Consider the following 27792-nt stretch of genomic DNA (forward strand, 5'->3'; position numbering starts at 1 on the left):
ACACTGGTAATATTTAACAATTAGGCTGACCTAGTGTACGCCACTGAGCTTCAGTTTTCTGGTTAAGTTACTAACTACCATCTCATTCAATCACATTAATTAGTAATGGAACTCAAGGCAAAGCAACAACCTACAAGTTTAAAATAAAAACAAATCAACTGGAAGCCTAAGGCAAACATGCTGGTCTCAGACTGATTTCCAGACCCACATTCTCAAGATAGACTAGAACCTTCTCAAACACCCTTAGAAGCTAATTAGTAAACCACTGGATACAGGACAGTCACTTGCTGAGAGTTCTGTATATTTCAGAAACATTAGTGTCTTTGAAAAATGTTGGAGAGGGGTTGCTGCATGTTTTAAGCTCGACTGAAACCTCTACTTAAAACAATTTGTAGGCTGCACAAATGGAGGACCCAGGAGGTTAGGAGAGAAGAAGCTAAAACAAACACAGGTTGTTATAAAGATCCGTGCACTGGGTCCCATCTCTCCTTAGTAAAGCCTGATGCCAACTTGCACAGCAGGACTTCAGTGAAGGAGGTAAAAACAAAATACAACCAGTTCCAGATCTATTATGAAAGAGGAACCTTAACTAGTACATGATTTGGAACTCCTTACTATCTGTTATCTTGAGAACAGTACACTGAAGACTGCACATCTTCTTTAGAACGGCTTCCATTCCAGTTCTGACTGCTCAGGCACCACAAAACCTGGAGGTTTCAATGCTTCTTTGTGCCCAGGGTGTAGCGGAAGGTGGGAAAAAATGGATGGATTCACAAGCATAAAGAACCTTTAAAGATGGCATTATAAATAGGTTTTGTGGCAACCAAAGAACACTTTTTAAATAGCTGTTTGTCAGGTGAGATACAGCAAAGCATTCATTACAAATAACCCCAGAGGAGAACTGGCAGGTTCAGAAGATTCTGTGGTCTTTGGGTAGATGAAAGGGAAGAGACAGAAGGGCTGACAAAATGGGTCTCACAGAAGTCTGAGACAAGGCAGGCCAAAGATATAAAAGGTAAGTCCGAAAACAAAAACGGTAGGATAGAACTACTGGACATACAGCACAATGAGAAAGTAAGTCCAGATTAAAGTTCCATATGGGAATCAAGATTTAAAAAAAAAATAAAACAAACACCACCACAAATACAACTTAAAAAGGGACATACTCAAGGGAAAAGAACTAGACCTGGTCGTTTGCACTGCCACGGTCTGAGATTTACATTTCAACTGGCCCCACCCGTTCATGTCATAAATTCACATTCTTTTGCCACCAAGACAGCAGGGGAAAAACGTATACAACGATCGAATGTATGGTACTCTTCACTGCCATGAAAAAGAAAACAAGGAAGAAAATCCCACTCATTTTAGCAATTTTAAATGCTAATTTTATTTACTGCTAAATGTGCAAACACCAATTCAATACTGTGCAGTAAAAGTTACATAAATCCAATATTAAACAATAGCATATGAAATAAGTAAAGCAGAGCACCATGTGCCTTCAAAACTGATTAATATCACAGAACACAATTCAGACAATTCTTAAAAAATCTGAAGAGGTCGCTCATTTAATATTTAGTTATCCAGAAGCCAATGCTCTTTTGTTTTTTTACTTTCTAGAAACAAGTGAAAGTTATTCCAATTTTGCACGGTTTAACATGTTTGACATCTGAGCCAAGGAAACAGACCCTACGATTTATTCCTTTTATCAACTGGAACCATCAGCTAATACAAAGTTGACAAGCTGGCTGACAGGAGAACAGCTGAATACAATGAAATATGCTCAATATGGGGCTAGCTGTACAGCCATCTCCATTTCCTTATCCACAACCCAAAGTAATGTTCCTTTATTTAAAGTAGTATTTTAAATCAAAAGATAAAATAATCTTAAAGACAGATACCATAGTAACCACCCTAACCACCTAAATCACTTAAACACTAACATAAAACACTTTTTAAAAAAACCAAAATGGCAAAAAATGGCAGTGCAAGAATACTTCATACTGCTGAAGCTTACATGTTCTGAGGTATGTAATGAGAAGCTGAGGGAGGTGAAGCAACATAGCCAACTGGCCCAGGATTCATAGCACCATGAATTTGAGAAGAGCCACCACATGCTGCACCAACTGAATGCCAGGGGGCAACATAGGGATAATCGGGCACAACAGGAAGACAGGAATCAAAACCTGGCAATGGTGGAGGCCCATAGGGATCTGACATCACTGGATAATAGACTGCTCCAGGAGGGACAGATGCAGGGTCAGCATTTGGAACAGTACCTGAAACAAAGAATGCATATAGTACACACTTTAGGTACGAAGATTCACTAGAACATCAACACACATTAGAGGTCTTTACAGGTAGAAGTGAAATTTAGCATGAACTATGGGAAAGATCACAGCAAATGTGGTAAAAGGACTTTAGATAAGAACACTAGTGACTAAAGCAGGCTACCAAAAGCTTATATGAAAATTTCCCAACTAAAGAAATGTGTGTGTGCACGCACGCCCAAGCACACGTGTCACGTGTCAAATGTATTCGACCTAGAGACAGTTATCTTTCTGGATGATCTAGGTACCCACAGACTAAATACATACAGAAAACATTCTCTAGAGGTCCTTCTAGTCAATTGAAATTCTCATAAAGGGTAGGTCACGAGTAAGTTACCCAATAGTTTCCCACTGTAGCACATATCATCCAAATAACCATTTTGTATTACTTTAGCAATGAAAAACTCAAGTGCCTATACTTGAAGGTATAGTTCTGAAAAGCATCTAAAGACCAAAAATTTGTCATCACTTGACCGGCATTAAGATCTTATCCTAGCATTATTTTAATGTTCCACCACTTAACTACCACAAGGGACTTTTAGTGGAAATAGATGCTGTTCTGACTTTGCTATAATGACCATGTAAATATTAAAAAGGAGTCATTCATTATCTGGGATAACTTAGAAGACTGACACTGCACTGTCTCATGGTGTACCACAGTTAAAAACAGCTCTATAAAAGGTACACGGTACAAAAATGCAATGAGGGGGACACTAACTTTTATTACTATGGGCCATATCACATCACCATACTAGGGATCATATTCTATAGTGCTAATATTCCCAAACCATTAATATGCTTTAAAAGGGAGGAGGAACAAAAGGAAAGTCACATTCTTCCACCTATTCTAAATCCTTTAAAATGGGTCTCCATCTATACTGTACTGTGAACTAGAGCAACCATCTTTATGGTCTGGCACACTGGTCTCCAATGTTTTGGTCTCAGGACCCCGTTACACTCTTAAAAATTGAGGATCTCAGATAGCTTTGGTCTATGTGAATTAGATGTATCAATGTGTACTGTATTAGGAATTAAACTGAGAAAGTTAAAAGTATTTAATTCTGGTAAAAAAAAAAGCCCATTAATGTTCAAAGTTTTTTTTATAAAAAAAAAGTTTACATTTCAAAACAAAAATATGAGACAAGTGCTATCATTTTACACACTTGTGCAAATCTTGAATGTATGATTTAATAGAGACAACTGGATTCTCACATCTGCTTCTGTATTTAATATAATATGCTGTTCTGAAGTATATGAAGAAAATCTGGCCTCCTACGGATACGTAGTTGGAAGAGAGAACCCTTTTAACAACCAGCCTTTTCAGATACATTCAGATATATTCTTTGATGCTACACCAAAACCAGGTAAGTGGTAGTTTCCAAAGGTTAGCAGCAATGTGGACTTTTTCATACTCAGTCAACATTAAAATCCACCGTTTTATCTTGCACTTTGAAATAGACCTTTTACAAAAACGTTACACAGGTAACACCATTCACTGGTAACCGGAGAAGTATTATTTCATGGTTATATAAATCTCCCCAAATGTTGACACATTTCATTATACAATGTGAAAAAACACATTCCTTAATAGCCCCATCTATCTTTTTTTTTTTTAAGATTTTATTTTTTTAGTAATCTCTACATCCAACATGGGGCTCAAACTCAACCTCGAGATGAAGAGTCTCATGCTCTACAGAGTCAGCCAGGTGCCCCAATAGCCCCACCTATCTTATTAGAAAAGTTAAGCATTGAGAAGCTGTCAAGTTCATGGTGGCAGATACAAGTTTTCCAAAATTCTAATTTTTATTTGAAAGCTGGAACTTTTATCTTTGACAACAAATTCTATCAGTTCTTTTTTTCCTGAAGTGACAGGCTCACGTTGAGAAAATGTCTGCCAGATCTCCAAGTCTAAATAACCATAGTTTGTCTATCATGTAAGTAAAAATAGTGTTGCATAAAAAGCTGGTTTAGCTCATTAGTCAATCTCACAAATCCTTAAGTTAATCATCCTTCAGTATGCACAGTAATTTATGAATACTTTCCATGTTGTCACATAGAATATTCAGTACAATTATTCAAAAACAAAGATTTAATAAAAATATTTTGATTTAATATATATATATAGAGAGAGAGAGAGGGACAGGGAGAGAGGGGGGAAGAGGGGGAGAGGAGAGGGGGAGAGGAGAGGGGGAGAGGAGAGGGGGAGAGGAGAGGGGGAGAGGAGAGGGGGAGAGAGGGGGAGAGGGGGAGAGAGGGGGAGAGAGGGGGAGAGAGGGGGAGAGAGGGGGAGAGAGGGGGAGAGAGGGGGAGAGAGGGGAGAGAGGGGGAGAGGGGGAGAGGGGGAGAGAGGGGGGAGAGAGGGAGAGGCGGGGGAGAGAGGGGGAGAGAGGGGGAGAGAGGGAGAGGGAGGGAGAGGGAGGGAGAGGGAGGGAGAGAGGGGGGGAGAGAGGGAGAGGGAGGGAGAGGGAGGGAGAGAGGGGGAGAGAGGGAGGAGAGGGAGGGAGGGGGGGGAGAGAGGGAGAGGGAGGGAGAGAGGGGGAGAGAGGGGGGGAGAGAGGGAGAGGGAGGGAGAGGGAGGGAGAGAGGGGGGGAGAGAGGGAGAGGGAGGGAGAGGGAGGGAGAGAGGGGGAGAGAGGGAGGGAGAGGGAGGGAGGGGGGGGAGAGAGGGAGAGAGGGAGGGAGAGGGAGGGAGAGGGAGGGAGAGAGGGAGGGAGAGGGAGGGAGAGAGGGAGGGAGAGAGGGAGGGAGAGAGGGAGGGAGAGAGGGAGGGAGAGGGAGGGAGAGGGAGGGAGAGGGAGGGAGAGGGAGGGAGAGGGAGGGGGAGAGGGAGGGAGAGAGGGAGGGAGAGAGGGAGGGAGGAGGGAGGGAGAGGGAGGAGAGGGAGGAGAGGGAGGGAGGAGAGGGAGGGAGGGGAGAGGGAGGGAGGGGGGAGAGGGGGAAAGAGAGAGGGGGAGAGGGAGAGAGGGGGAGAGGGAGAGAGGGGGAGAGGGATGAGAGGAGGGAGGGAGGGAGAGGGGGAAAGAGAGAGAGAGGGAGGGAGGGAGGGAGAGAAGGAAGGAGGGAGGGAGGGAGGAGAGAGGGGGAGAGAGAGGGGGAGAGAGAGGGGGGGAGAGAGGGGGGAAAGAGAGGGGGAGAGAGGGGGAGAGAGGGGGAGAGAGGGGGAGAGAGGGGGAGAGAGGGGGAGAGAGGGGGAGAGAGGGGGAGAGAGAAGGGGAGAGAGAAGGGGAGAGAGAAGGGGGGAGAGAGAAGGGGGGAGAGAGAAGGAGGGAGAGAGGGGGGAGAGGGGGGAGAGGGAGAGAGGGGGAGAGGGAGAGAGGAGGGAGGGAGGGAGAGGGGGAAAGAGAGAGAGAGGGAGGGAGGGAGGGAGAGAAGGAAGGAGGGAGGGAGGGGAGAGAGGGAGGGAGAGAGAGGGGGAGAGAGAGGGGGAGAGAGGGGGGGAGAGAGAGGGGGGGAGAGAGAGGGGGAGAGAGGGGGGGGAGAGAGGGGGGGAGAGAGAAGGAGGGGGGGAGAGAGAGGGAGGGAGGAAGGGAGAGGGAGGGAGGGGAAGAGAGAAGGGGAGAGGGAGGGAGGGGGGGGGAGAGAGAGAGAGAGAGAGAGAGAGAGAGAGAGAGAGAGAGAGATAACAGGCATTGCTGTTATCATGAGTGTGTATGTCAGGGAATACAACAATCACTAGCACAGTTTGGTGCCCCCTCTTGATTTGTGCTTAGGTGGCAGCAGTTTACCCACTACTGATCTTTGCATTCTCAATGCAAAATCTAACAGTAAAAGGGACATATAAAATCTTTAAGATCTACGTATTCTGATGAATACTTTTGGCTTTATGGATCCCCCAAGAGGGAATCTCAAGGGTCCACAAATCATTCTTTAAAAACACAGTTCTAGAATACGGACCAAACAAAATATCTGAGCGTTATTATTAAATTACACACGATAGGGGCGCCTGGGTGGCTTAGTCGGTTAAGCGTCGGCCTTTGGCCAGGGTCATAATCTCAGTTTGTGAGTTTGAGCCCCACATCGGGCTCTCTGCTGTCCGCACAGAGCCCACTTCCAATCCTCTCCCTCCCCTGCTTGCATGCTCTCTCCCTCTTTAAATCAAACATTAAAAAAAATTTTTAAATACATTACACACAATCAAATCCAATTGTCCTTCTTGCAGGCAATCTCATTACATACTCACCATTTCCTGATGCTTCCACCTGTGTACCATCTTGTCTCCCCACCTCACTATACCACTGAGGAATACTTTGATCTACCAGAGAGGGTGGCTCAGCATAGACTGGATAATTCTCTACATGAAGCTGCTGTTGCTGCTGCTGCATCTGTGGCACATAGACCATGGAGTGCCAGTAGTTGTGGTGATAGCACTTGGGCAAGAAAGAAAAAAAAACAAACACTTTACTATCCTTTTACTTAAAGTAGTACAGTTTTTCACTAAAAAAAAAAAAAAAAAAGTTTGGCTATGATTTTCAAGAAGGGTAGCTATAACTTTTTTTCTCTGAAAAAAAAAAAAAAACAGAACATGAGGAAATCTATTCTTCTACTACAACTTTAAGATCTTTAGCAGCAGCTGTGTCTCATTTTTGAGCATAGGAATTCTTTTAAGAAAGCATCCGAAAGAAATTACAGACATACACAATGACCTGTATATAAAGATATCTTTCATAGCAATATTTTTAAAAGCAAAAGAGTGGAAGGGTGCCTGGGTGGCTCAGTTGGTTAAGCGTCCAACTTCAGCTCAGGTCAGGACCTTACACACGGTTTGTGGGTTTGGGCTCTGCACTGACAGCTCAGAGCCTGGAGCCTGCTTCAGATTCTGTGTCTCCTTCCTCTCTCTCTGCTGCTCCCCCACTTGCACTCTGTCTCTCTCAAAACTAAATTAAAAATGTTAAAAAAAAATTTAAAAAAAAAGCAAAAGAGTGGAATAAATCACAGGATGAAAGGTACAGCATGGGGAATATATAGTCCGTGGTATTGTAATAGTGTCGTATGGCAACAGATGGGAACTACATTTGTGAGTGGCCTCATAGCAGAATATCAAATTGCTACCTTATACACCTGAAACCAACGTTAACATTGTGAGTCAACTATACATCATTTTTTAAAAAAGCAAAATACAGTGAACAACCTATGAAATCTTAAACAATAGGGAACTAGATGAATTATATATCCGTGATGGTATACAATACAGGCAATAAAAAAACTTATGCTGTCAAATATTTAAGAAAAACTGCTAGCATTAACTTCAAAGTTTACAAAATCACACAGCAGTCAATATGTGGTAAAAGAAATAAAGAAGCTGTTAAGGAAGTATGTTACAGTGTACAGTGGTTATGCACAAGATTTCAGAGTCCTTTATATTTTAGTATTTTTCAGATGTACTACAACGAAGGCTATTACTTTGAATATAAAGAAGTTTATTAAAATAACTATTCTGCATTTCCTTGTATTCCCATGATGTACAATGCAGGAAAAGGTTTTTAAAATACCTCAGCCATCTGAAATGAATTAAGTTTCCACACATAAATATAGTAAACTAACATAACGGAAGGTGCAAGTAGTTTATATTTTCAATTCTTGAAACTGAACTTAGCAAACAGTCTCAAAGAACAAAAAATCACTCCACTACTCTTAATTTATAAATGTGTGCCATTTGGAGAAGATAGTTTTCTGGAAATGATAATACCCAAAGGTTTAGTGAAATTAGTGTCTGGGAATATGAACTAATCTGAACATTATTCAGGAGACTGTCTGAAGTTTACTATCATCTACCCAATCTTAAAATGCATCATTCCTTTTTAGGAAATATGCCATCTTGTTATAACATCAGAAGTCAGGTGTATTTCAGGGGGAAAATGATTCCTGAATGAAAAAATAAAAGCTCTTACCTAAAATCAAAAACACCTTTCAGTGATAGGAAGATATCTGTCAGAATCCCCACCCTTCTACAACTCCAGCGAGTGATGAAAATCAGTGTTTGGTAAATATCTATGAACACATACGGGCTCTAGAAATAATACAGCCCTTCAAATGTCTTTAAATTTGTCCAATTACTTTTAGGATTAACATGCAGAAATAACCATAAAAATGTTTCAATTAAGCAGGACAAATAATTCACTTATTACTGAGTCAGAAAAACATAGTGAAGGGTTGGCATACATAGGATGCTAAACATGGAGGCCAATATATGCTAATAAAGTTGTGCTGCTTTAATGTAGCAACTATTTCATAAGAGGAACTGAAGCACTGAGAGGCTAAAAGAGAAAACTGACCTATTATCTTCAGATCTTACAAAGACAAATTTTAGGCTCCTCACAGTGTTCTTGGCTTTTAAAGTTCAAGAGTGTGATTATCAACCCAGTTTACATTTTTAATCTAGAGCTTATCAAAACAATTTCATCATGACTTACCTGCAATCCCAGATTGAAATAGTACTGCAAAACTTTTGTATCTAAAATTTAAAAAAATAGTAATAATACAAAATAAATAAATAGAGCTAACTTTAAAAATGTAACTTCACAGAACTTAAAATGTTTCACAAATAAAAACTAGATACACAGGAGAAGAGGGTAGTCTTACTGTTCTAATTATATCTAAATGTATTTTTATTGACTGACCCGGGATACATGTATATTCTTACAAATATAAGAACTTGAGTCCCACAAACAAATGAACTCTAAGGAAACTCCCCTTAAGTTGGAGACTTCCGATACATACAAATATATTCACTACCACTCTAAATGCCATCAGTTTGTATTTTGACTATTATGTGGGAGTGGAGTATAAAGACTAATGGTTAAGCTAAAGAATATGAAAAGGTAATAGCAAGAAGTAAATTCACAAATGGCATGGGATTCCATCCCTTGGTGTGTGTGTGTGTGTGTGTGTGTGTGTGTGTGTATGTATGTATGTATATATATATATTTTCACACAAAATTTGTATACAGATATCCATAGCAGTATTATTCATAACAGCAAAAAAGTGAAAACCCAAATGTTCCATCAAGTAATAGACAATAAAAGGAGGCATACCCGTACAACGGAATATTATTCAGCTATAAGAAAGAGTGAAATATGGACACATGCTATGACATGGATGAAGTTTGAAAACATAACGCTAAGTGAAAGAAGCCAGTCACAAAAGATGACATAGTGCATGATTCATATATGTCAAATGTCCAGAGGAGGCAAATCGATAGAGACACAAAGTAGAACAGTGGTTGCCAGGGCCAGGGGGGAAAGACAAAATGACTTCTAATGGGTACAGGGTTTCTTTTTGGAGTAATGAAAATGTTCTGGAATTAGACAGTGGTGAAGGTTGCACACATTTGTGAATATACCAAAAACCAATGAATTGTACAATTTACATGGGTGGCTTGTATACTATGTAAATTAGACCTCAAGCTGTTAAAAAAAATCAGGTGCAGAGTTCTGCCAAAAGTAGAAAAAGAGAAGATACAACTTTGGAAAAATGACCAGCAGTTTCTTATAAACCTAAATACACATCTATCTATGACCCATCAAATTCTACTCCTGGGTATTTGCCCAAAGGGAATGAAAACGTTATGTTCATAAAGACTTTTTATAATACGCATAGCCTTGGGGCACCTGGGAGGCTCAATCAGTTGGGCGTGGGACTCTTGATTTTGGCTCAGACCACGATCTCACAGTTGTGGAGTTGGAGCCCCAGGCCAGGCTCTGCGCTGATAAAAAAAGGAGCCTGCTTGGGATTCTCTCTCTCTCCCTCTCTCCCTGTCCCTCCCCTGCACCCTCCCTCCCTCTCTCTCAAAATAAATAAATATTAAAAAATAAACATGAATAAAAAGCCCCAAAATGGAAGTAACCCAGATGTCCATCAACAGAAGAATGAACAGAAATAGACTCTTAAATACAGAGAACAAACTGACGGCTGATGGAGGGGACAGGGGAGGGGGAAATGCGTGATGGGCACTGAGGAGGGCACTTGTTGGGAGGAAAAGAACCCTCGCCCAAGTCTCAAAATCTCCTTACCTTGAGGCAGATCACTGCCACTTGGATCACAGGAATAAGGTGGAGGTGGAAGTGGTGGTGGTGGGAAGTTTGAAGCCTCTCCCACCTCAAGAGGAGGTGGAGGTGGTAAAGGAGCAGCAGTGGCAGCAGCAGCAGCAGGAATAGGAGGAGAAAGATATGGATAGGATGGCGAAGCAATCACTAAAAAAGAAAAAGTAGGAACGCACACCTGTAACACTTTATCAGCAGTAGTTCATCTACTTCTTTTGTGTCTCCAGTATGGTCAAAAGATTCCAATTCTTATGGTTTGACTTAAAAAACAAAAACTTGGAAGATAAATCGCCCACCTTCTTAGACATGCCAGTTGAAAACTGGGAGTTCATTACAGGTTATTTTGAGTTCAGGTAATTACTTGAAATTAAAAGAAAAACAATCTGGAAATTGCAGAGTTTTCACCAGCAAGACTTTTTAAAAAAACATCAGCTAACAGGTACAAAAATGAAATACCATTAAAGCAAAATTTTTACTTAGCTTAATACAAAGTTAAGGATGTTTTCAGCCATCTGCCATCCTTAGTCAAATCACAAGATGTAGAAGCTAATAAGAGACTAAATTACACAGATTACAGATTTAAGTAATCCTTGAAGGTTTCTACTTGGTAGCATCATTGGAACATAGGGCATTCTAAATCATGCCAGTTCCATTTGTAAGCACAGAATCTAAAACAGGCTAGATGAAATATCATATTGCTTTAAGTTTCTATACCTATTGTTATAGTTTAAAAACAGTATTCATGGGGCGCCTGGGTGGCTCAGTCGAGTTCGAGCCCGCATCGGGCTGTCTGCTATCAGTGCGGAGGCTGCTTCCAATCCTGTCTCCATCTCTCTCTGTCCCTCCCCTGCTTGTGCTCTTGCTCTCTATCTCAAAAATAAACAAACATTTAAAAAAAAAGTTGGATAAGCAACTCTTTGGGGGTGATGAAACTGTTCTCTCTTGATTGTAGTGGTGGTTATACAACTCTATACATTGTCAAAACTCAGAGCTGGGCACCAAAAAAGAATTCTTACTGGATCTAAATTAAACAGTAAAATTTTAAAACTTGCTCAACTGTTTTTAGTTTTATCATGTATGTAGAAATCTCCACTTTCACAGTTTTGGAAGACACATTTAATTTTTAGAGTAACTCCAAATATTCTAAAGGCTTTACGAATTTGTTTTCTATAAAACAATGGCTTCTTCAACAAAGCTCTGCTTATATTCCTTTTAAACTAGCACTCAAATCACACCATTTCTTAAAAAGTAAATTAGCAATTAGCTAAAGATACCAGAATGTGATTATGATCACTAGGTAAAAACCAACTACCAGACATAGAGATAGCTAAGTTCATTCTCACAGACCTGAAACAATCCAATGCAGAAGAAATCTGGAGGTTACTTTATCTGAACTCACCTTCCCTGGAACTGCATTGTGTAATATGCCCCCTAAGAAAAAGCTTTTAGAATTTCCAATTGCTCTGGAGATACATGAGCATCTCATTTGCAGACTTGAAAGGGCTTTATAGGTTTAACAGGTAAAATTTAAGGGATAGCTCCAAAACAATGCAAACAAACCTCCCTAAAATATTAGTGGAGGGGTGCCTGGGTGGCTCAGTCAGCTAAGTGTCTGACTCCTAGTTTCAGCTCAGGTCATGATCTCCCAGTTCATGGGATCCAGTCCCGTATCACGCTCCACACTGACAGCACAGAGCCTGGTTGGGATTCTCTCTCTTCCTCTCTCTCTCTCTGACCGCCCCACCCTGCATGCATGTACACTCTCTAAAAATAAACTTAAAACACATTAATGGAAACAAATGTAGTGCATTCAAAATGCTTATTTCCCCTGTCCATGAATCTACAGTCTGTTTCAGGACATCTCAGAATATGAATACACACAGTAAGACTCAACTTCTCTATACGTCAAAGGGCAGGGACTTGGGTGTAGTGAGGTGCAAAATTCCAGGGGCCACCAAATTAATGCCAAAAATATTCATAATTAGTAAAATATCAAAATTCTAAATAAATATAGGATCTAAGCCTGCATTTGCATGATCCCAAGAATGACTGCCTTACTCAATTCATCCTCTGAGCTGACAGCTCAGAGCCTGGAGCCTGCTTCAGATTGTGTCTCCCTCTCACTCTCTGCCCCTCCCCTGCTCACACTGTCTCCTTATCTCAAAAATAAACATTAAAAAAATACATTTAAGTATTATTTACCTTGATTACTGTGATTTTTTGGCATTCCCTTAAATTGTGCACCCAGGGAAAATGAGTCAATAGTCCTGGCCCTGACAAAAACCTTGGGGACAGTAACAAAACATAGCAGTATTTAATGCCTATGAGGAGATTCATACTAAAGGCAATCATGGCATCTAACTGGTTGGCAGATAAGTGACTTCACAATGGAGGATGGGGTGGGGCTGCCACGGAGACACATGAATAACACAATGGGAAACATGAGTTGATTCATCTAGAGGAGTGAACGGAATGTTAAAGAGCAATTAAAAAGCAGCCATGACCTAGTAGAGTTATAACTGGGGTTGAGAAGTGACTCAAAGAACAAAAAGAAAATAAATGAAGGTAGCACACATTTTTAGGAACGTCAACAAAGAACACAAATCTGGCATTTTAAAAATGGTAAGCTTTGAATAAACTGTGCATACATGAGGCATTCCAATGCTTGATTCATCAGTCACTTGACTTTCTTTTAAGTTCAGCACCCAATGTTTTTCCTTGCAATTGGCACACGGTAAAACCGGGGTCTACATTTAACATTTTCAGTGAAAAATTTCTCTGGTCATCAGTATCATATATTGAATGTTTTTGTTGTAGGCACTGTGCTAGTAAGTACTTAATTTTTAAACTATCAGATACAGAAAACAAATCAAAACGAAGTATTTAAGGTGGATACTATCTAGATCAAGAAATAAGACTTTGCCAGCCACTCCAGAAAACTTGTGTGCCCCACCCCAATCACAAACCTCTCTCCCCACCATATTTTAACCATTTACCTTTTCACAGTAATCATTCCTTCATGGTTCTAGGAATTTTGTCACCCAAATGTGTATTCCTGGTTTTTTAAAGCTGATATCCTGAATCTCTTTAAATTGAATCTATTGATCCTTTCTCCATCCCTGTCATTTCCTTTCAGTTTTTCTTTTGAAGAATCTGGGACCTGTGACCTGTTGAGTTTCCCAGAGTCTGGATTTTCCCGATTATATAGTGATGGTATGTTTCAACATGTTCTTCTGTATTTCCTGCAAACAGGCAGCTAGATCCAGGAGACTGGATCAGACTCAGGATTGATTCCTTTGGCACATCTATAGGTAATATTTCTGCAACCTTCATAGCTACTGCTGTTTAACACTCATTCAGTAAGGAATGCAAAATGATTATCTTCACTGATTAGTTAGAATACTAATACGTAAGAACAATTCTCCTCATCTACTATTTGGTTACCCGGTGGTACAGTTCATAGAAGGTAGGCATGATAAACACTTGATTCTTTCACTTTATTTTCCAGTTTTTAAGAAAATGAACTGGTTTCTCATCACCCTCCTAAGGTGACCAATTTTTAAATTATCATTAAGAACTTTTAAATTTAACATATTTGGTCTGTTCCAGTCTGCTTCGATTATCACTGTTGAGGCCCAAATTGTTATGTCTTTGGTCAGTTGAGAACCTCTTTAAGATGGCTTCTGAGTGCTTTCTGACATGGCCCCAATACTCTGGTAGCTTCTTTGCTATCAGGCATGACGAAACGATAAAGGCTCATCTTGAACATTTCCCACCCAGACCTGGAATCAGCAGCCATTTCTCCACAAAACTGTTTTTGTTTTTTTTTTTAAGTGAGAAATGACATTTCAAGACCACAAAATCAGTGCTAAAAATATTGTTTCTGGGCCCTTTCAATGGACAGAGCTGGTAAATATATACACATATATCTAAAGATAAAATACCTGAAGTTATATCGATACTTCCAATTCAAATTGGACACCATAAAAGCTTTTCTTTAGCCTTATTATATCCATATTACCTTCCTTCCATACTGAGCCTCCTGGTTTGCAAGGACACAAGGGGTAAAATTAAAATATCCCACACTTACTCATTTTAGTTGACATTACAGCCTCAGAATAAGAATCTGATTATCTAAATAAAAGAACCTGATGTAATTATTGAGTGTTAAAAATGCTTGGCAGATGGTCTGTCAATTCTCCTATTCTTAAAAACAGCTATAGGGATGCTGGGTGGCTCAGTCGGTAAGCATCCGACTTTGGCTCAGGTCATGATCTCACGGTTCAGGAGTTGGGAGTCCCGGGAGTTGGGAGTCCCGTGTGGGGCCCTGTGCTGACAGCTCGGAGCATGGAGCCTGCTTCGGATTCTGTGTCTCTCTCTGCCCCTCCCACGGTCACATATTTTTTTTCTCTCAGAAATAAATTATTAAAAAAAAATTGTTTAAATAAAAATAACGATATAAGCAGTGCCTGGGTGGCTCAGTCGGTTAAGGAGTTAAGTCGGACTTCGTTTAGGTCATGATCTTGCTGTTCTTGAGTTCAAGCCCTGTGTCAGGCTCTGTGCTGACAGCTCAGAGCCTGGAGCCTGCTTTGGATTCTGTGTCTCCCTCTCTCCTCTGCTCCTACCTACCTCTTGCACGCACACACTCTCCTTCTCTTTCAAAAATAAACACTAACAAAAAACTTTAAAAAGTAGCTATACAATATCTGCCTTGTCCAAACATAAGGTTATCACTATTCCATAGTCGACTGTCTACCTCTTAGCCCTCATTTTGTCTTCATTCTTTAGGTAATTATACGTTTAATACTTCCCATCAGGTCTTATTGTTGATATCCTTAACTTGTTTTGGTAGTCTAAAAGTCAACTCCTCTGGCACACTGAAGTCCATCTAATACAACTTTCAGTGATGGTAGAAATATTCTGGATCTCTGCTGTCCAATATGCTAGCCACTGGCCACATGTGGCTTTGAGCACTTGGCATGTGGTTGGTGCAAGTGAGGAACTGAAGATTTATTTAACTGCAATTAACTAAAACTTAAATTTTTACATGTGGCCAGTAATTACCCTGGTTGACAGCATAGCTTTAGTAGATTGTTCAGGAAGGGCTCATGCAAATAATATCCTCTGAATTCTTACTCTCTTCTAAATTAAGTTTGGTTGCACATAAAATCTTTGGTTTATACGTTGCTTATTTTAAATGTTACTCCATTTTCTTCTAGCATGAAGCACTTCTGTGAAAGTTTGATGCTTATATTTTACTTCTTTTATATTCCATAGACTCTTTTATCTGGACAAAGGACTTTCTCTTTAAAGACCACTCATTTTACTAGAATACCTTGGCAGGCTGTTTTGAGTCATTATTCTCAAATATACAGAGTGTTGCTTCAGTATATACTTTTAAAGATTTTTAATTTCAGGAAAAGTTTTCTGAATTATAGTTTTCAGTATTTGTTCTTTTCCCTTACTTTGGTTTTCTTCTTCAGAGACTTCTATCACTGATCTCCTTTGCCTAATGTTTAACATGTCACTTTTGAATCTTCATCTTCCTTTTCTTCATTTTCAATCCCCCCTCCCCTTCTTCCATCTTTCTTTTAAAGTGTCATCGGGGGGCGCCTGGGCGGCTCAGTTGGTTAAGCATCCAATTTTGGCTCAGGTCATGATCTCACAGCCCGTGATGAGCCCCACGTCGGGCTCTGTGCTGACAGCTGAGTCTGGAGCCTGCTTTGGATTCTGTCTCTCCCTCTCTGCCCCTCCCCTGTTCATGCTCTGTCCCTCTCTCTCTCTCTCTCAAAAATAAAAACATTGAAAAAAATTACAAAAAAATAAAGCATCATCTTTGTATATACCTGATCATGTCCTTTATAGTTCAGTCTTCAGTACTGAAATGACTTTCTGACATTTCTAATGCTTTCCTGTGTTGTCACCTAATTTGAGTTTTTTAAATTCTGATTTGTTATTTTTATAAGTTTTTATTCGAATTCCAGTTAGTTATACTCTAATGTTTTAGATTATCTGATCTTTAGCTCATTCTGAAATAGGTGTTTGTTTAGTTGCATTAGTGAGCACATTTCTTGACATGTTTTTACTGCCTATACACAGGTTATTCTTTTTTGCTCTTAAAACATCTTAGTATAGGATTTGACCTTACTGCTTCTTTGTTACGTGAAATTATTTTTCACCAACTTTAGAATGAGGTGGATACAGGATTGTTCTGGTTTTTGGTAGTGTTCAAACCCAAGACTGCTTTCTAGGATTCCTTGGCTCTGTTCTCAGCTTCAGTCTGGATAGGCTCTTTTCCCTGTCCTGATCAATTCTGATTCCACTCCCAGCAGTTTCTCCCCAGTGAGGAGTACTATCTTAAAAGGGAGCCCTGGCAGGTCAGTTTTGAGAGTTCTTAGGGGCCAGATTGCTCCAAGCCCTTCATTCCCTTTACCATGTGCCCAAAGCACTCACCTAGTACTGGAGAGGTCAAATCCCTTCCCAGTCTTAGGTGCTCCTTCCGAATTGGCTGCCCCAGTTTCCAGTGAATTCTTTTTAGCTCTTTTGGGGTTCTCCTGTTCCCAGGTCCATCAGACAACATCCCCGATGCTTCCTTCCATCTTCTTGCTCCCACATAGAAACTGATAGCATGCAGTCCTGGGACTGGTGGTTTGTTCTACCTGCTTAAGTTTTGGGCGTGTGGGGATACCCTGTCACCTAATTTTATTATAAATGTTGTCCACAGGTTTTGGTTTTGCTATTTCCATTTTTATTTGAAGCCTCAGATTAAATAGCTATCCTGTTTTTGCCACCACCTTCTCAGAATTCTGAGAGCATTAAATTGTATTAACTCATTAGAATTTCACAACCACTTCATAAATTGGTACTATCAGTACCCCCAAGCTACGAAAAGGCTCGATAACTTGTCCAAAATTACATAGCTAGTGAGTTGCAAAACCAAGAATCTAACCTAAATTTCTTAAATTCTAGAGCCTATATTCTTTCATGAGAAAATGATTATATAAAAATATATTTCACAGCAAACTTTTCAGGAATTCTGTGAAGTATGAAACACCTCTACTTTCATTCCTGTATAATAAAACTGAAAGTTTAAGAAATTAGTAAAGTCCTCGAAGTTTCCAGCTACAAAATCGTATCAAAGCCAAGATAAATATTGAAATCCTGGCTCTCAAATTTCAAGGATTCCTCAACTACAGAACATACGTTATTAAGTAGGTTAAACTAATTTAATACTAGAAATTAAAGTAGCCCTATCTAATCACTATAATTGTCGTTCTATGCGTGTTCACGAATAGGAAAGGAGGCTTCCCCAAGTCAGCAACCACTAACAACCTACCCGGCCTGCCTTGCATAGATGGAGACACGAGTAGAGGCGGTATAGCATTCTGTGAGGAGGCTGAAGCGGTACTACTAGCTTCATTAGCTGCTGCACAGCTAGGTAAGACTGGAGCCGGAACATTATTGGCACAGGAAGCTGCACCTGCTGCAGAATTTGCCATCACCTGTAAGTGTAGAAAAAAGTTTTAAAGTTTAGGGATTTCTCAAACACCAGGAGGCTCTTTTCTGATCCTCTATTTCAGGATACAGTGTATTTTGATAACGACAACACTGAGAAATTAATCTTTATGTAAACCCTATATAAATAAGAAGATTATTTCTTTTAGGAGACCACAATTACCTTTAAGATTTGTAAATTTTTAATTTATTATTTTTCTGAAAAGGTGATACATTAATAAGATTCAAAAATCAAGTATGAAATTATATACAATGCAATGTTTCCTTCCAACCCCTATCCTCCATCTGCCTAGTTCCCCTCTCCCCAAACAGGTAACCTCTGCATTTCCTACGTGTTATCCAGATACTGTTACATTTATTTTTACATGTGTGTCCATTTCCCCCATGCTAATGCACTTTGTTTTTAATTTTTTTTAATAGAAAAGGTACTTTGCTTTTTTGCGTGTAAGCTTCATGTGACTGCAATTGATTTGTCTGAGTAGGCCACAACACTCAATACAGTGCTGTGCACAGAGATATGCTCAACAAATAACAACAGACCCTTCTTGAACACACTGTTCTCAATGCAGTCTCCATTTTCTTACCACCCATTGCTGTGTGGCTGCTACCCGTTCTGGTCCTCAGAAACCAAATTCAAAGTCACCAGTGGTCTTCATCGCAACATATCCTAGTAGAATCTTGCTAGTCCTTATGTTGCCTGACCTTTTGGCAGCAACTGACACTTGACTGCTCCTTGAAACATTCTCTTACTAGGGCTTCCAGAATAATACACTCTCCTCTCCCCACCCCCTCCTTGGCTATTCCTTCTCTACCTATCTGCTAAAATTTGGTGATCTACAGGCTCTGTTCTGGATGCTCTTCTCAATCTCTTCCTTTTCCCAGGATGATCTTATTCACTCCTATGGTTTCAGCTACCTTTTTGATGCCAAGTCTGTATTCTTCACATTTAAGTTTCAGCAAATGACCGAATTGACAGCGAATTCATATTAATTTGCTTATAAGAGGTTCGGAATAAAGAGACTATGAGTAGTCAAACGTCAACACACAGAATGTGTCTAGAACACAGGAGATTATCAATTTGTTGAATGAATTTACTAAGCACTGTGCCAGGCACCACAAAGTACAGTAATAGTTAAGATAAGGATATATATATAAACAACTTCTTTTAGGGGAGCCTGGGTGGCTCAGTGGGTTAAGTATCCAACCTCGGTTCAGGTCATGACCTCATGGTTCGTGGGTTCTAACCCCGCACTGGGCTCTGTGCTGACAGCTCAGAGCCTGGAGCCTGCTTCGGATTCTGTCTCTCTCTGCCCCTCTCCCCTACTCACACTCACTCTCTCTCTCTCAAAAATAAACAAACATTAAAAAAGGTTTTTTAAATAAGATGAAGGGCAAGGAGAACAAAAAGGAAAAAAGTCATTTCCCCCCAACTGATTGTTTGAGAACACTATGAAGATTACCTTCTGGGGATAGTTGTATGAGGTAACTGTGTCCTGAGGAGACATAGAACATGGTCTTCTGTCCTGAAGAGACTTTAATGAATACAGAAGTATAGTTAAATAAGGTGAATCAAGAAACCAAATAGCACATCGATAAAAGATCTGCTTTATTTCAATATCTTCTTAAATTAGGTGAAAAGTGCTCTGTCCTGAAAGTATTCAGATTTGGAAGCAACTACTAACAGAACATTCCAAAAGGTATCACTGTAGTGCCTGATTCAGGTGATTGTGCTATTTCCTATCTACAGAGATCCTGATCATATCCAATTCTAGTCCAATGTAGGTACTAAAATGTAATAGAGGACTGTAATTTAAACATTTCTCAGTGGCCTTTGTTGCCTTAAAAGGCTTTGAAATCGGTAGGACCAAGAACAGTGTTGCTAAAAGAAAGTATTCCAAATAAAGATGCAGCTTGGTACAAGGGTGGATATCTGGTTATTCAGCTGTATCCTATCTAAGCAGGATGGAGTATACTCCAAGTAACCACTCCCCTCTGGTCCAAGACCCTCTTTGTGAAAGTAAAAAAGATTTTAAAAGGCTCAGAGCTAAGCAGGACAAATAGTCATCACAACAAAAACAAAAAACCTAGCAGCAGAAATTGGCTTAATAATGAAAGTAACATAGAGGGAATCAAGGGAAGTAATCGCAGAAAACAAGAGGAACCACACTGTGACAAAGGTGAGCCCAAGTTAACGTGGATCTAAGACTGCACATTTCTAAAGTTTGTGCTCAAGTACACCCAACGCACCTGCCAAAAAGCAAACTTTGGCTTTGGCTCAGAAAGCCCAGGGTGAATGTTAAACAATTCTACAGAAGGATTCAGTTGAGAGTTGGGCACAGAAATAAGAAGTTTCAATAAATGTTCACAGTATTGTTACAAGGCTCTGAAGCCTGGACATCTTTAAGTCCTGCGTTGAACCTCTCCCCACAGCATGCTGTGATAAAAATTACTTAAAAACTTGCTACAGCGTTGGTGACTGGGGTGTGGGAGTGGAGCACATCCTGAAGGGACTGAAAGTTACCCGGGATGTATGATAATGGAAATTCAGAACAAAAAGGAACATGTGACAAATGATAAAGGGACAGAAAGAAATTAAGTATCTACTCTTGTCAAACTGGACGGTGAGATTTTTGCTTGCTTTTTCACTGGAGTGAAATCACTAGGGTGGCTATTTAAAGAAATGGCATAAAAAGCCGACGAGGAGAATAATAATGGCAGAGTGGGGGGAAAAACTATTCCTCTAGAAGGGACAAGGAAAGGGAAGGAGAAATAAGGGGAAGAGAATCACATATCATAGTTCTCTTCATTCCTAAAATGTATCACCTGAACAGTGAAAACAAAAATTCAGTTATGTGAAATTAAGATTTGCCATAGTTCGAGAACAAAGTTCTCTGTTCTAGAGAACAAGTTCTTAAAAATATCCCAGTTCTCCTTCGGGGTACATGGTCAGCTGTTCTTCCTGGCCCCATCTTAAGTTAGGTGTGGCCATGTGATACATCTGGTCAATGAAATACGAGCAGAAGTATTAAAAGCCAGTGTTCAATTACCTTATTTAGTTCTCCAAAGTACCTGTGAAAGCCCATGTCCATTAGTCTGGGTCCCCTAAGTGACTATGACAAACAAAAGCCTGCTACCAACCTACACTAGACACAGGATTAGCAAGAACAACTGTCCTGTGTTAAACCACTAAGATTTGGGGTGTGGGGGGGGGGGGGAGTGTTACTGTAGCATAACTTAGCTGTACTGAAATGGTATTCTGGTAATTAGAAGTAGGGTGCTACTGTAACAAAAATGTCACTTGAAAAGGAGATTATGAGCTTGTAGCTCCTAGGGGAGGTCTGGAAAACAATGTTCGTTTTGTGTTTTGATTACTGTTGGCAGAGTTCAGCAACCTATTTTAAGACAGGTGTGTATAGAAAAAGTAGTTTGTAGGCAGGAATGAAACGGAATAGAGAATCCTTGAATACAGAGACTTACAGGGTTGAAGAGGTAACTGCTTCAACCCCAAACTGTAAAATATAAAATTGATTAAGTGCTTTGGACAACGAAGAGCAGTTAAAACTTGGCTTTGAAGCAGAACTCAAGTCACTGTTAAAATCTGACTACATTAAGATATCTCAAAGCATGTGTCCAACTAAGGATGCAATATCCATTGAATCCTTGCTCTTGGACAAAATGGCTCACGGAAAAGCCCCTAAAAGTATGGTTCCTCCATCCCTGAGAAGCCCAGGTACTTGCAATCAAGTAGAGACAGAGAGAGAGAGGAATAAGAAAGCAAATTATAGCAAATCTAAGTAGTATATCTATAGAACAAGAAATGTCAGTATGGCTACCGGCATATAAAACTAATAGGAATCAAACAGAGAAGCAGCATAATAAATTAATCACGCAGCCAAAGACACTATGAGAACTAAAACCATCCAACTGAGATAAAATAAGCCTTGGGCTCCAATTTTCTTTGAATGAGAAGCAGGCTGAGAAAGCTCCTCAGCTGCCAAGAAGGACTATTCTCCAATGCCTACTTCAAATATGGCCAAGGAAAGAAGGGCCTTGGAGCAACCAAGAGCCCCAGAAAGCAATGAATCAGAGAGCCTCTCCAGGGAAGAGTCCCCATGTCTAGGTTGTCTGTCCAGGATGTCACCTACAGGCCATGAACTGTGTTTCTCCCATTTTCCCCTCTTTCTGAATGGGAATTTTTACTGCCATTCTTCAGTCGGCTCCACCACTGTAAATTGGGTGCGCAGGGATGAAATAACTTTGTATCTTTGGTTTTAGGCCTCCAAATGAAGATGAGCCACATCTGGACCCAATTCAGAGAACACTACACATTTCCCAGAAACCTTGGGCTCTGAGTTTAATTACACTGAATAAGATTTCTAGATTGCCTCCCTTGAGGTGGAAGCAAGTAATCTGCCTGTGGGAGGGAGTTTGAGTTGAATGTTGTGGTCCTTAGTGCTGTTAAATATTTCAAACTTTTTGACTTTCAGGCACATAGAAATTAGACTCTTCAGTGGAGCATGCTCTGGCAGATGAAAAAGTAAGTGACATGTGTCATCTCCAGGTGGAGGCTGTTATGAGCCAGTGCATCATTCACTACCCTTTTAATGGAGCTTCTATCAGCCCAAGTCCCTGAGCAGAGCCCTCCTGTAGACCTCCAGTGGACGTGAAGCAGAACCAAGAAACAAACTTTTGTTATGTGAAGTTACTAAGACTTGTGGCCCACTCTTACTGAAAAATCATAATAAAATCCCCTAAAAAAAAATCATCACTGCCAGTGTCCGAATTTCCTCTTATATCAACACATTAGGACGATCTCTAAATACATTAACACCAGGGTCTTAATTTCTTCATCTACAAAATGGGAGTGAAACCCTACCTCATAGGGTTGTTCTGATTTAAATATATTTCTATATATAGCTCTGAGAACAGTGCCCTAGTACACAGGAGACAGAAGTGCTTGCCATTATTATGAAATACCTACCAAGTTTGCTGTAGATTCAGTTGTGCTATAAACACCTGAAGTTTCATAGTCTGGTTCTAGAGAATATAGCCAAAGTAAAGTAAAACATGAGCATTATTTTACAATTTAAAATTGTATAAACAATGAAGAATGTCAGAGTATATCTAGATCTCACTGACCTGAAGGATAAATATAATCTTCATGATATCTCCCTATAAAAAAAGACAGAAGAAGTGTTTATGTTCAGCTCAGCAGAGCCAGATGGCCAGCACTTGCTTTTTCTCAAGTTTTATGGATATATATTCAAAACTAAAATGTCTATGTCCTTGAAACAGGTGATTTGATCTTTCATACCAGTTAACAGATATAGAAGCCAGGGACTGACAGTAAACAGGACAAATTCCTCCTCTGAAAATTTCCTTAGTTCTTAAGAGTTCAGGCAGAGGTGAAAAACCCAGAGCTGTATCCAATCTTTCCAGTCAAGCAGTAGAGTACGATGATTAAATTCACTGGCTCTGGAGTTAGGGCTGTCTAGATTTGAATCCTGACTAACTTATAGAACTTAACATCACTTTAAGTGGGTTATAGTGCATCAATTTCTGCACTATAAAACAGGGGTAACAGTACCCAGCTCATAGGGGGTGAAAAGAACAGAACATGGTGCTTAATATATATAGTAAATGGTGTCTGTAAAGTACTAAGTATGACCCATAGTTTGCTTAAGTAGACATTAAAGGGGTGTATCATGCCTCATCTGTTTCTCAGGCTGTTTTAAGTAAATAATACTTTTAAAGTTGGTTTGTTCTCAGAGGATGGCTCAGTGAACTAAAGTATTTTGCTTTAAGACTACAATACCATTGAAATGCAGAGAAAATTAATCATCAATTGGACAGTTTTCCACCAAATAAAACCCCACAGGTCAAAACTGGATTTGATTCTTAAACGTGTCACTTATCAAACACATACATGCAACCACTCCAGACAGCAAGATTTACAGTGGGAACAAAGATTTGATTACTCTGAATATGCCACTACAGGTGAGCAGTATATCTGAAGGTACCCACCAAGCTAAAGGGAAAAGACAAAAGGGTCATGCTGAGTAGAAGAGCAGAGAACATACACCCTTAAGCACATGCATGCACATGCATGGGGACAAAGTCTTCACAGATCATTCTTGTGCTACATGTTTTGTCCTCATTAAATTCCCAGAAATACCTTTTTTCTTCTACATCAGTAGTAGAAAGAAGAACATACAAGAAAATAAAGAACTTGACTGCTAAGTCAAGTCACTGAGACTGTCTCACACTGCCTTAATCCACCCAATTCCTCCAGAATTGTTTGAGCAGAATTGTCGCTTACGGATCATTTTATGATAAAATGGTAAAAATAAGCACACCCCATAGTGAGAGACACCCTAACAACTGTTAAGAACATACATATAGGCTTTAGTGTCAGACAAACCCAAATTCAAAAGTGATCTCTGCCAATCTCAAAAGACTATATATTGCATGATTACACTTGTATGAAATGTCCAGAATAGGCAAATCCATTGAGACAGAAAACAGATTCGTGGTTGCCTAGGGCTGGGGGGAAAGGGAGGTTGGTGCAGAAAATGGGGAGCGGCTAATTAGTACAGGATTTCTTTTTTGGGGTGACAAAATGTTCTAAAGTTGATTGTGGTGATGGTCATTCACCGCTGTGACTATACTAAAATCACTGAACTGCACACTTTTTAAACAGGTGAATTATATGCTATGTAGATTATATCTAAATAAAGCAGTTATAAAAAAGTTAAATCTCTGTCAGTTACTAAAGGTATGACTCTGGCCAGGTCATTTACCCTCTGAACCTCAATTTCCTCATATAACAAACAAGGGTACCAAATTCCTTTGAGGGATACAGTTAAATAGATTAAATTATAAATATACTTAGTACAGTAGATGACCAAGAGGATACAATGAATAGTAAAGTTCTAAGTCAAGTAGACTTCTTCAGGCAAAGGCTGTTTTATAGCAGTTTTGTACAATAGAAGCTAGTCACAGAAAAGCCTAAAATATACAAACAAATGGTCTTCACCGTAACAGAAGAAGTGCCTTGCTCATAAAGAACAGATGTTTCCTATACCAAAATCCCACCAAATCAAAACTCACTAAAAGACCTATGCAGAGAGCTGAAAATAAGTTATAACAATGTGGTGGCCTATAGAAATAGATGTCTGGCCTTCTGAGAAAGACCAAGACATCTTTAAAATCCTAGCAAAGCTCTGAGACAAGAACTGAGAACTCATTCAAAATGAGCTACTCGTACAGTGTGAGACCCCAAAACCAAAACCTGTTAAATCTACTTCACAGCCCTGATGACTAATGCCACAAGAATCCTCTTTTAAAGAGACATTTAACTGTAACTGACTCACCATTGTGACTCTGGCCACTGGCCCCTTCTGAGTTCAAGGTCTGTTTGCCTGAGCTATGTCCTCGCCTTGCAACACAGTATCGCGAAGCAGCAGGAACCAGTGTGGAGGGCCCTCCATGACTCTGTACCAAAGACACACAGTTCATCAAAAAAAGCTGTATTTTAATGTACTTTAGAATCAAAATTATGTGAGAAAATTATCAAGAAAACAGAAAATATTAGCCCATAAGGCAAGTGTATTTGTCCACCTCTACTCCTTTTCTCTAAAAATAGCTTTAAAAGTTCTCCTCTCCCATCTTTAAAAGCTCTAAGATAAAAGCTCAAGGTTTCCATAAGTGTTTTATTTGCAGTTTGTTCAAAGAGCTAAAACATATCCACACTGCCTTTACTTAAAAAAAAAAATAAGAGAAAAAGTAAACAGCTTTTTGATTAAAGCTTTGACCTACTTACAGGTAGAGTTGGATAAGCAGTCTCATCCCCTTCCTCAACTTCATAAAAGGTAATGGTTTCTTCTACGCCCCTGGGCATCTGTCCATTCTCTGGGGCAAAGCTATACTGGCACTCCTTGTTCATGCAATGCATCTGGCGGTGACTACGTCTAAAGGAACTTAAGTATTAAGTAGTTCAGAGAAAAGGGGAAAAAAGTTAAAATATGGTATGGTAACTTGTTCCAAATTTCTAAATAACTGTTCAAACATCTCAATGCTGACACTAAAAAAAATTTAATCCATGTATTTGTCACTCAGCAATGAAGCCCAACTTGCCCATCTTCTGATTTTCAACATTTAAAATTCACTTACCGAGATCTATAGGAGAAGTTATCATAGCCCTGGCAACACCTTTTACCTGGGCCAGGGTAAAAACCAACTTTAGGGGCTTCCATGTTATGCCTGTTGATAAAGCGAGATGAATCCCTAAGAATGAAGGGAAAGGAAAACAAAACTGTTTATCTAGTAATTGGCACTTAAATAGAATTATTTATCACGTTATCGGCACTTAAATAGAATTAACACATTTTTCTAAAAATATCCCAATAGAAAGAGCTGTTCTGCCCTCACTACTTGTATTAGGCCTATCCATTATTAGTGGATACAGTGCCATATCCACAACACTCATCTTGATAGCTCTAGCTTATCTCTTCAACCATTCCGTATTTGTTCAGTGAGAATACAATAAATTCACTTGAAAAAAATTTAAGTACACATCAGTTCCATCCACTAAGCAAAGATTATAAAAGAAAGCTAAACTATTAAGATATTTCTAAATTTTACTTTAATTCTGTCTAGGAATTGTTCACAATACCTAAACAGAGATGTACACTACCTTGGAAGTCAATTAAGCCTTACCTGGGCATCCCATATCCCCGACCCTGTCTCTGAGGTGGATGTTGAGGATGGAAATGCTCATTAGACAGGACATTGGCAGCTGTCTGTGCGTAGTGCACTGAAGGGTCGTGCCCATAATGCATGCTGTGCTGAAGCCTGGGCGGGAGGAAGGCGTCTCCCCTGCCGTAAGCCATAGTCACATAAACCTCTTTTCCTCTAACTTTTTTGAACATCTTCTTCCGTTGCTTCATGTCCATCTCTGACATAGCTTTCAGGCAAACAAAGTAGGAAATAAGCTTCATAACCAAACCAAGAGATCCAATCCCCCCCCCCACCCAAATGCCTAGAATTTTTAAGGGAACAAACCAAATAAATACAGGAAGGTAATGACTGTATTTTTTAAGGATATACTAGGTCTTCCATTTGGAAGGGCAAAACCAGCAGGCAATTTCCCCTATCAATGGACATCTCCACACTATCTTTAGTTCAGGTGGCTTTGCTCATCAAAACACAGTCATTCGGTCACCTACATTACTTATTTTCCCAGAAATTATGGTTACTAATAGAATGTCTGCTTCTGTGAGGTGTTTTCCTAGTTCTCTGAGAAATCTTTTCAAGTTTTAGAGTCTAAAATCTACTCCAGCTTGTTAACACAAAGTCCCCTGAACAGTGGTTCTCTACCAGACAATTTTGCCCCTCCCCACCCTGAGACCCATGTGGCAATGTCTGGAGATATTTTTGGTTGTTGCAACTGTGGGAAAGATGCTACTGGCATCTAGCAGACAGTCAAAAGATGCTAAGCAACCTACAAGGCATAGGACAACTGCACACAGCAAAGTTTTCCATACCAAAATGTCAGTAATGCTGAACTCTACCTGAGAACAAGACTTCCGTTAGATCTTAAGAAGGGGTAAAGAAGAAAAACCTTCAGTATACAAACCCATTTCTGGGACATAGCCCCCGGAAATTTTCTGGTAACCTCTTCCTTTCCGACTGGGCATACCACTCCAGGCAGGAACAGGTGTGACTTGGGTAACTGGTTTTAAGTTAGCCAGTGGAACAACATGCCTTAAAATTAAAGATACCACCATAAAGCCCCTGCAACACAGACTTAATTTTCACTGGATATACATACCCTCACCCATCCACTTCATTTCAAGCATTTTCTACTTAAACTTGTTGACACACTTGCTACCCTGGTGAGGTTTTCTTT

General features: G+C 39.9%; 1 protein-coding gene across 1 annotated transcript in view; it reads right to left on the bottom strand.

Moving 5' to 3' along the window:
- Window positions 1–1362: 1362 nt before the first annotated feature.
- The window catches only part of ALG13 (ALG13 UDP-N-acetylglucosaminyltransferase subunit), a 61709-nt gene continuing 35279 nt past the window's right edge, over window positions 1363–27792 (bottom strand). The window contains 13 exon segments of the mRNA XM_019426882.2: window positions 1363–2276; window positions 6508–6694; window positions 8738–8778; window positions 10338–10517; window positions 17704–17869; window positions 19343–19414; window positions 22864–22919; window positions 23022–23054; window positions 25256–25376; window positions 25705–25861; window positions 26055–26168; window positions 26601–26847; window positions 27520–27647. Coding sequence (XP_019282427.2) covers window positions 2011–2276; window positions 6508–6694; window positions 8738–8778; window positions 10338–10517; window positions 17704–17869; window positions 19343–19414; window positions 22864–22919; window positions 23022–23054; window positions 25256–25376; window positions 25705–25861; window positions 26055–26168; window positions 26601–26847; window positions 27520–27647 — 1768 coding nt within the window. The 3' untranslated portion in view covers window positions 1363–2010.

The sequence above is a fragment of the Panthera pardus genome, unplaced genomic scaffold (assembly GCF_024362965.1).
Source record: "Panthera pardus isolate Hobbes unplaced genomic scaffold, ASM2436296v1 HiC_scaffold_27, whole genome shotgun sequence".
Lineage (NCBI taxonomy): Eukaryota > Metazoa > Chordata > Mammalia > Carnivora > Felidae > Panthera > Panthera pardus.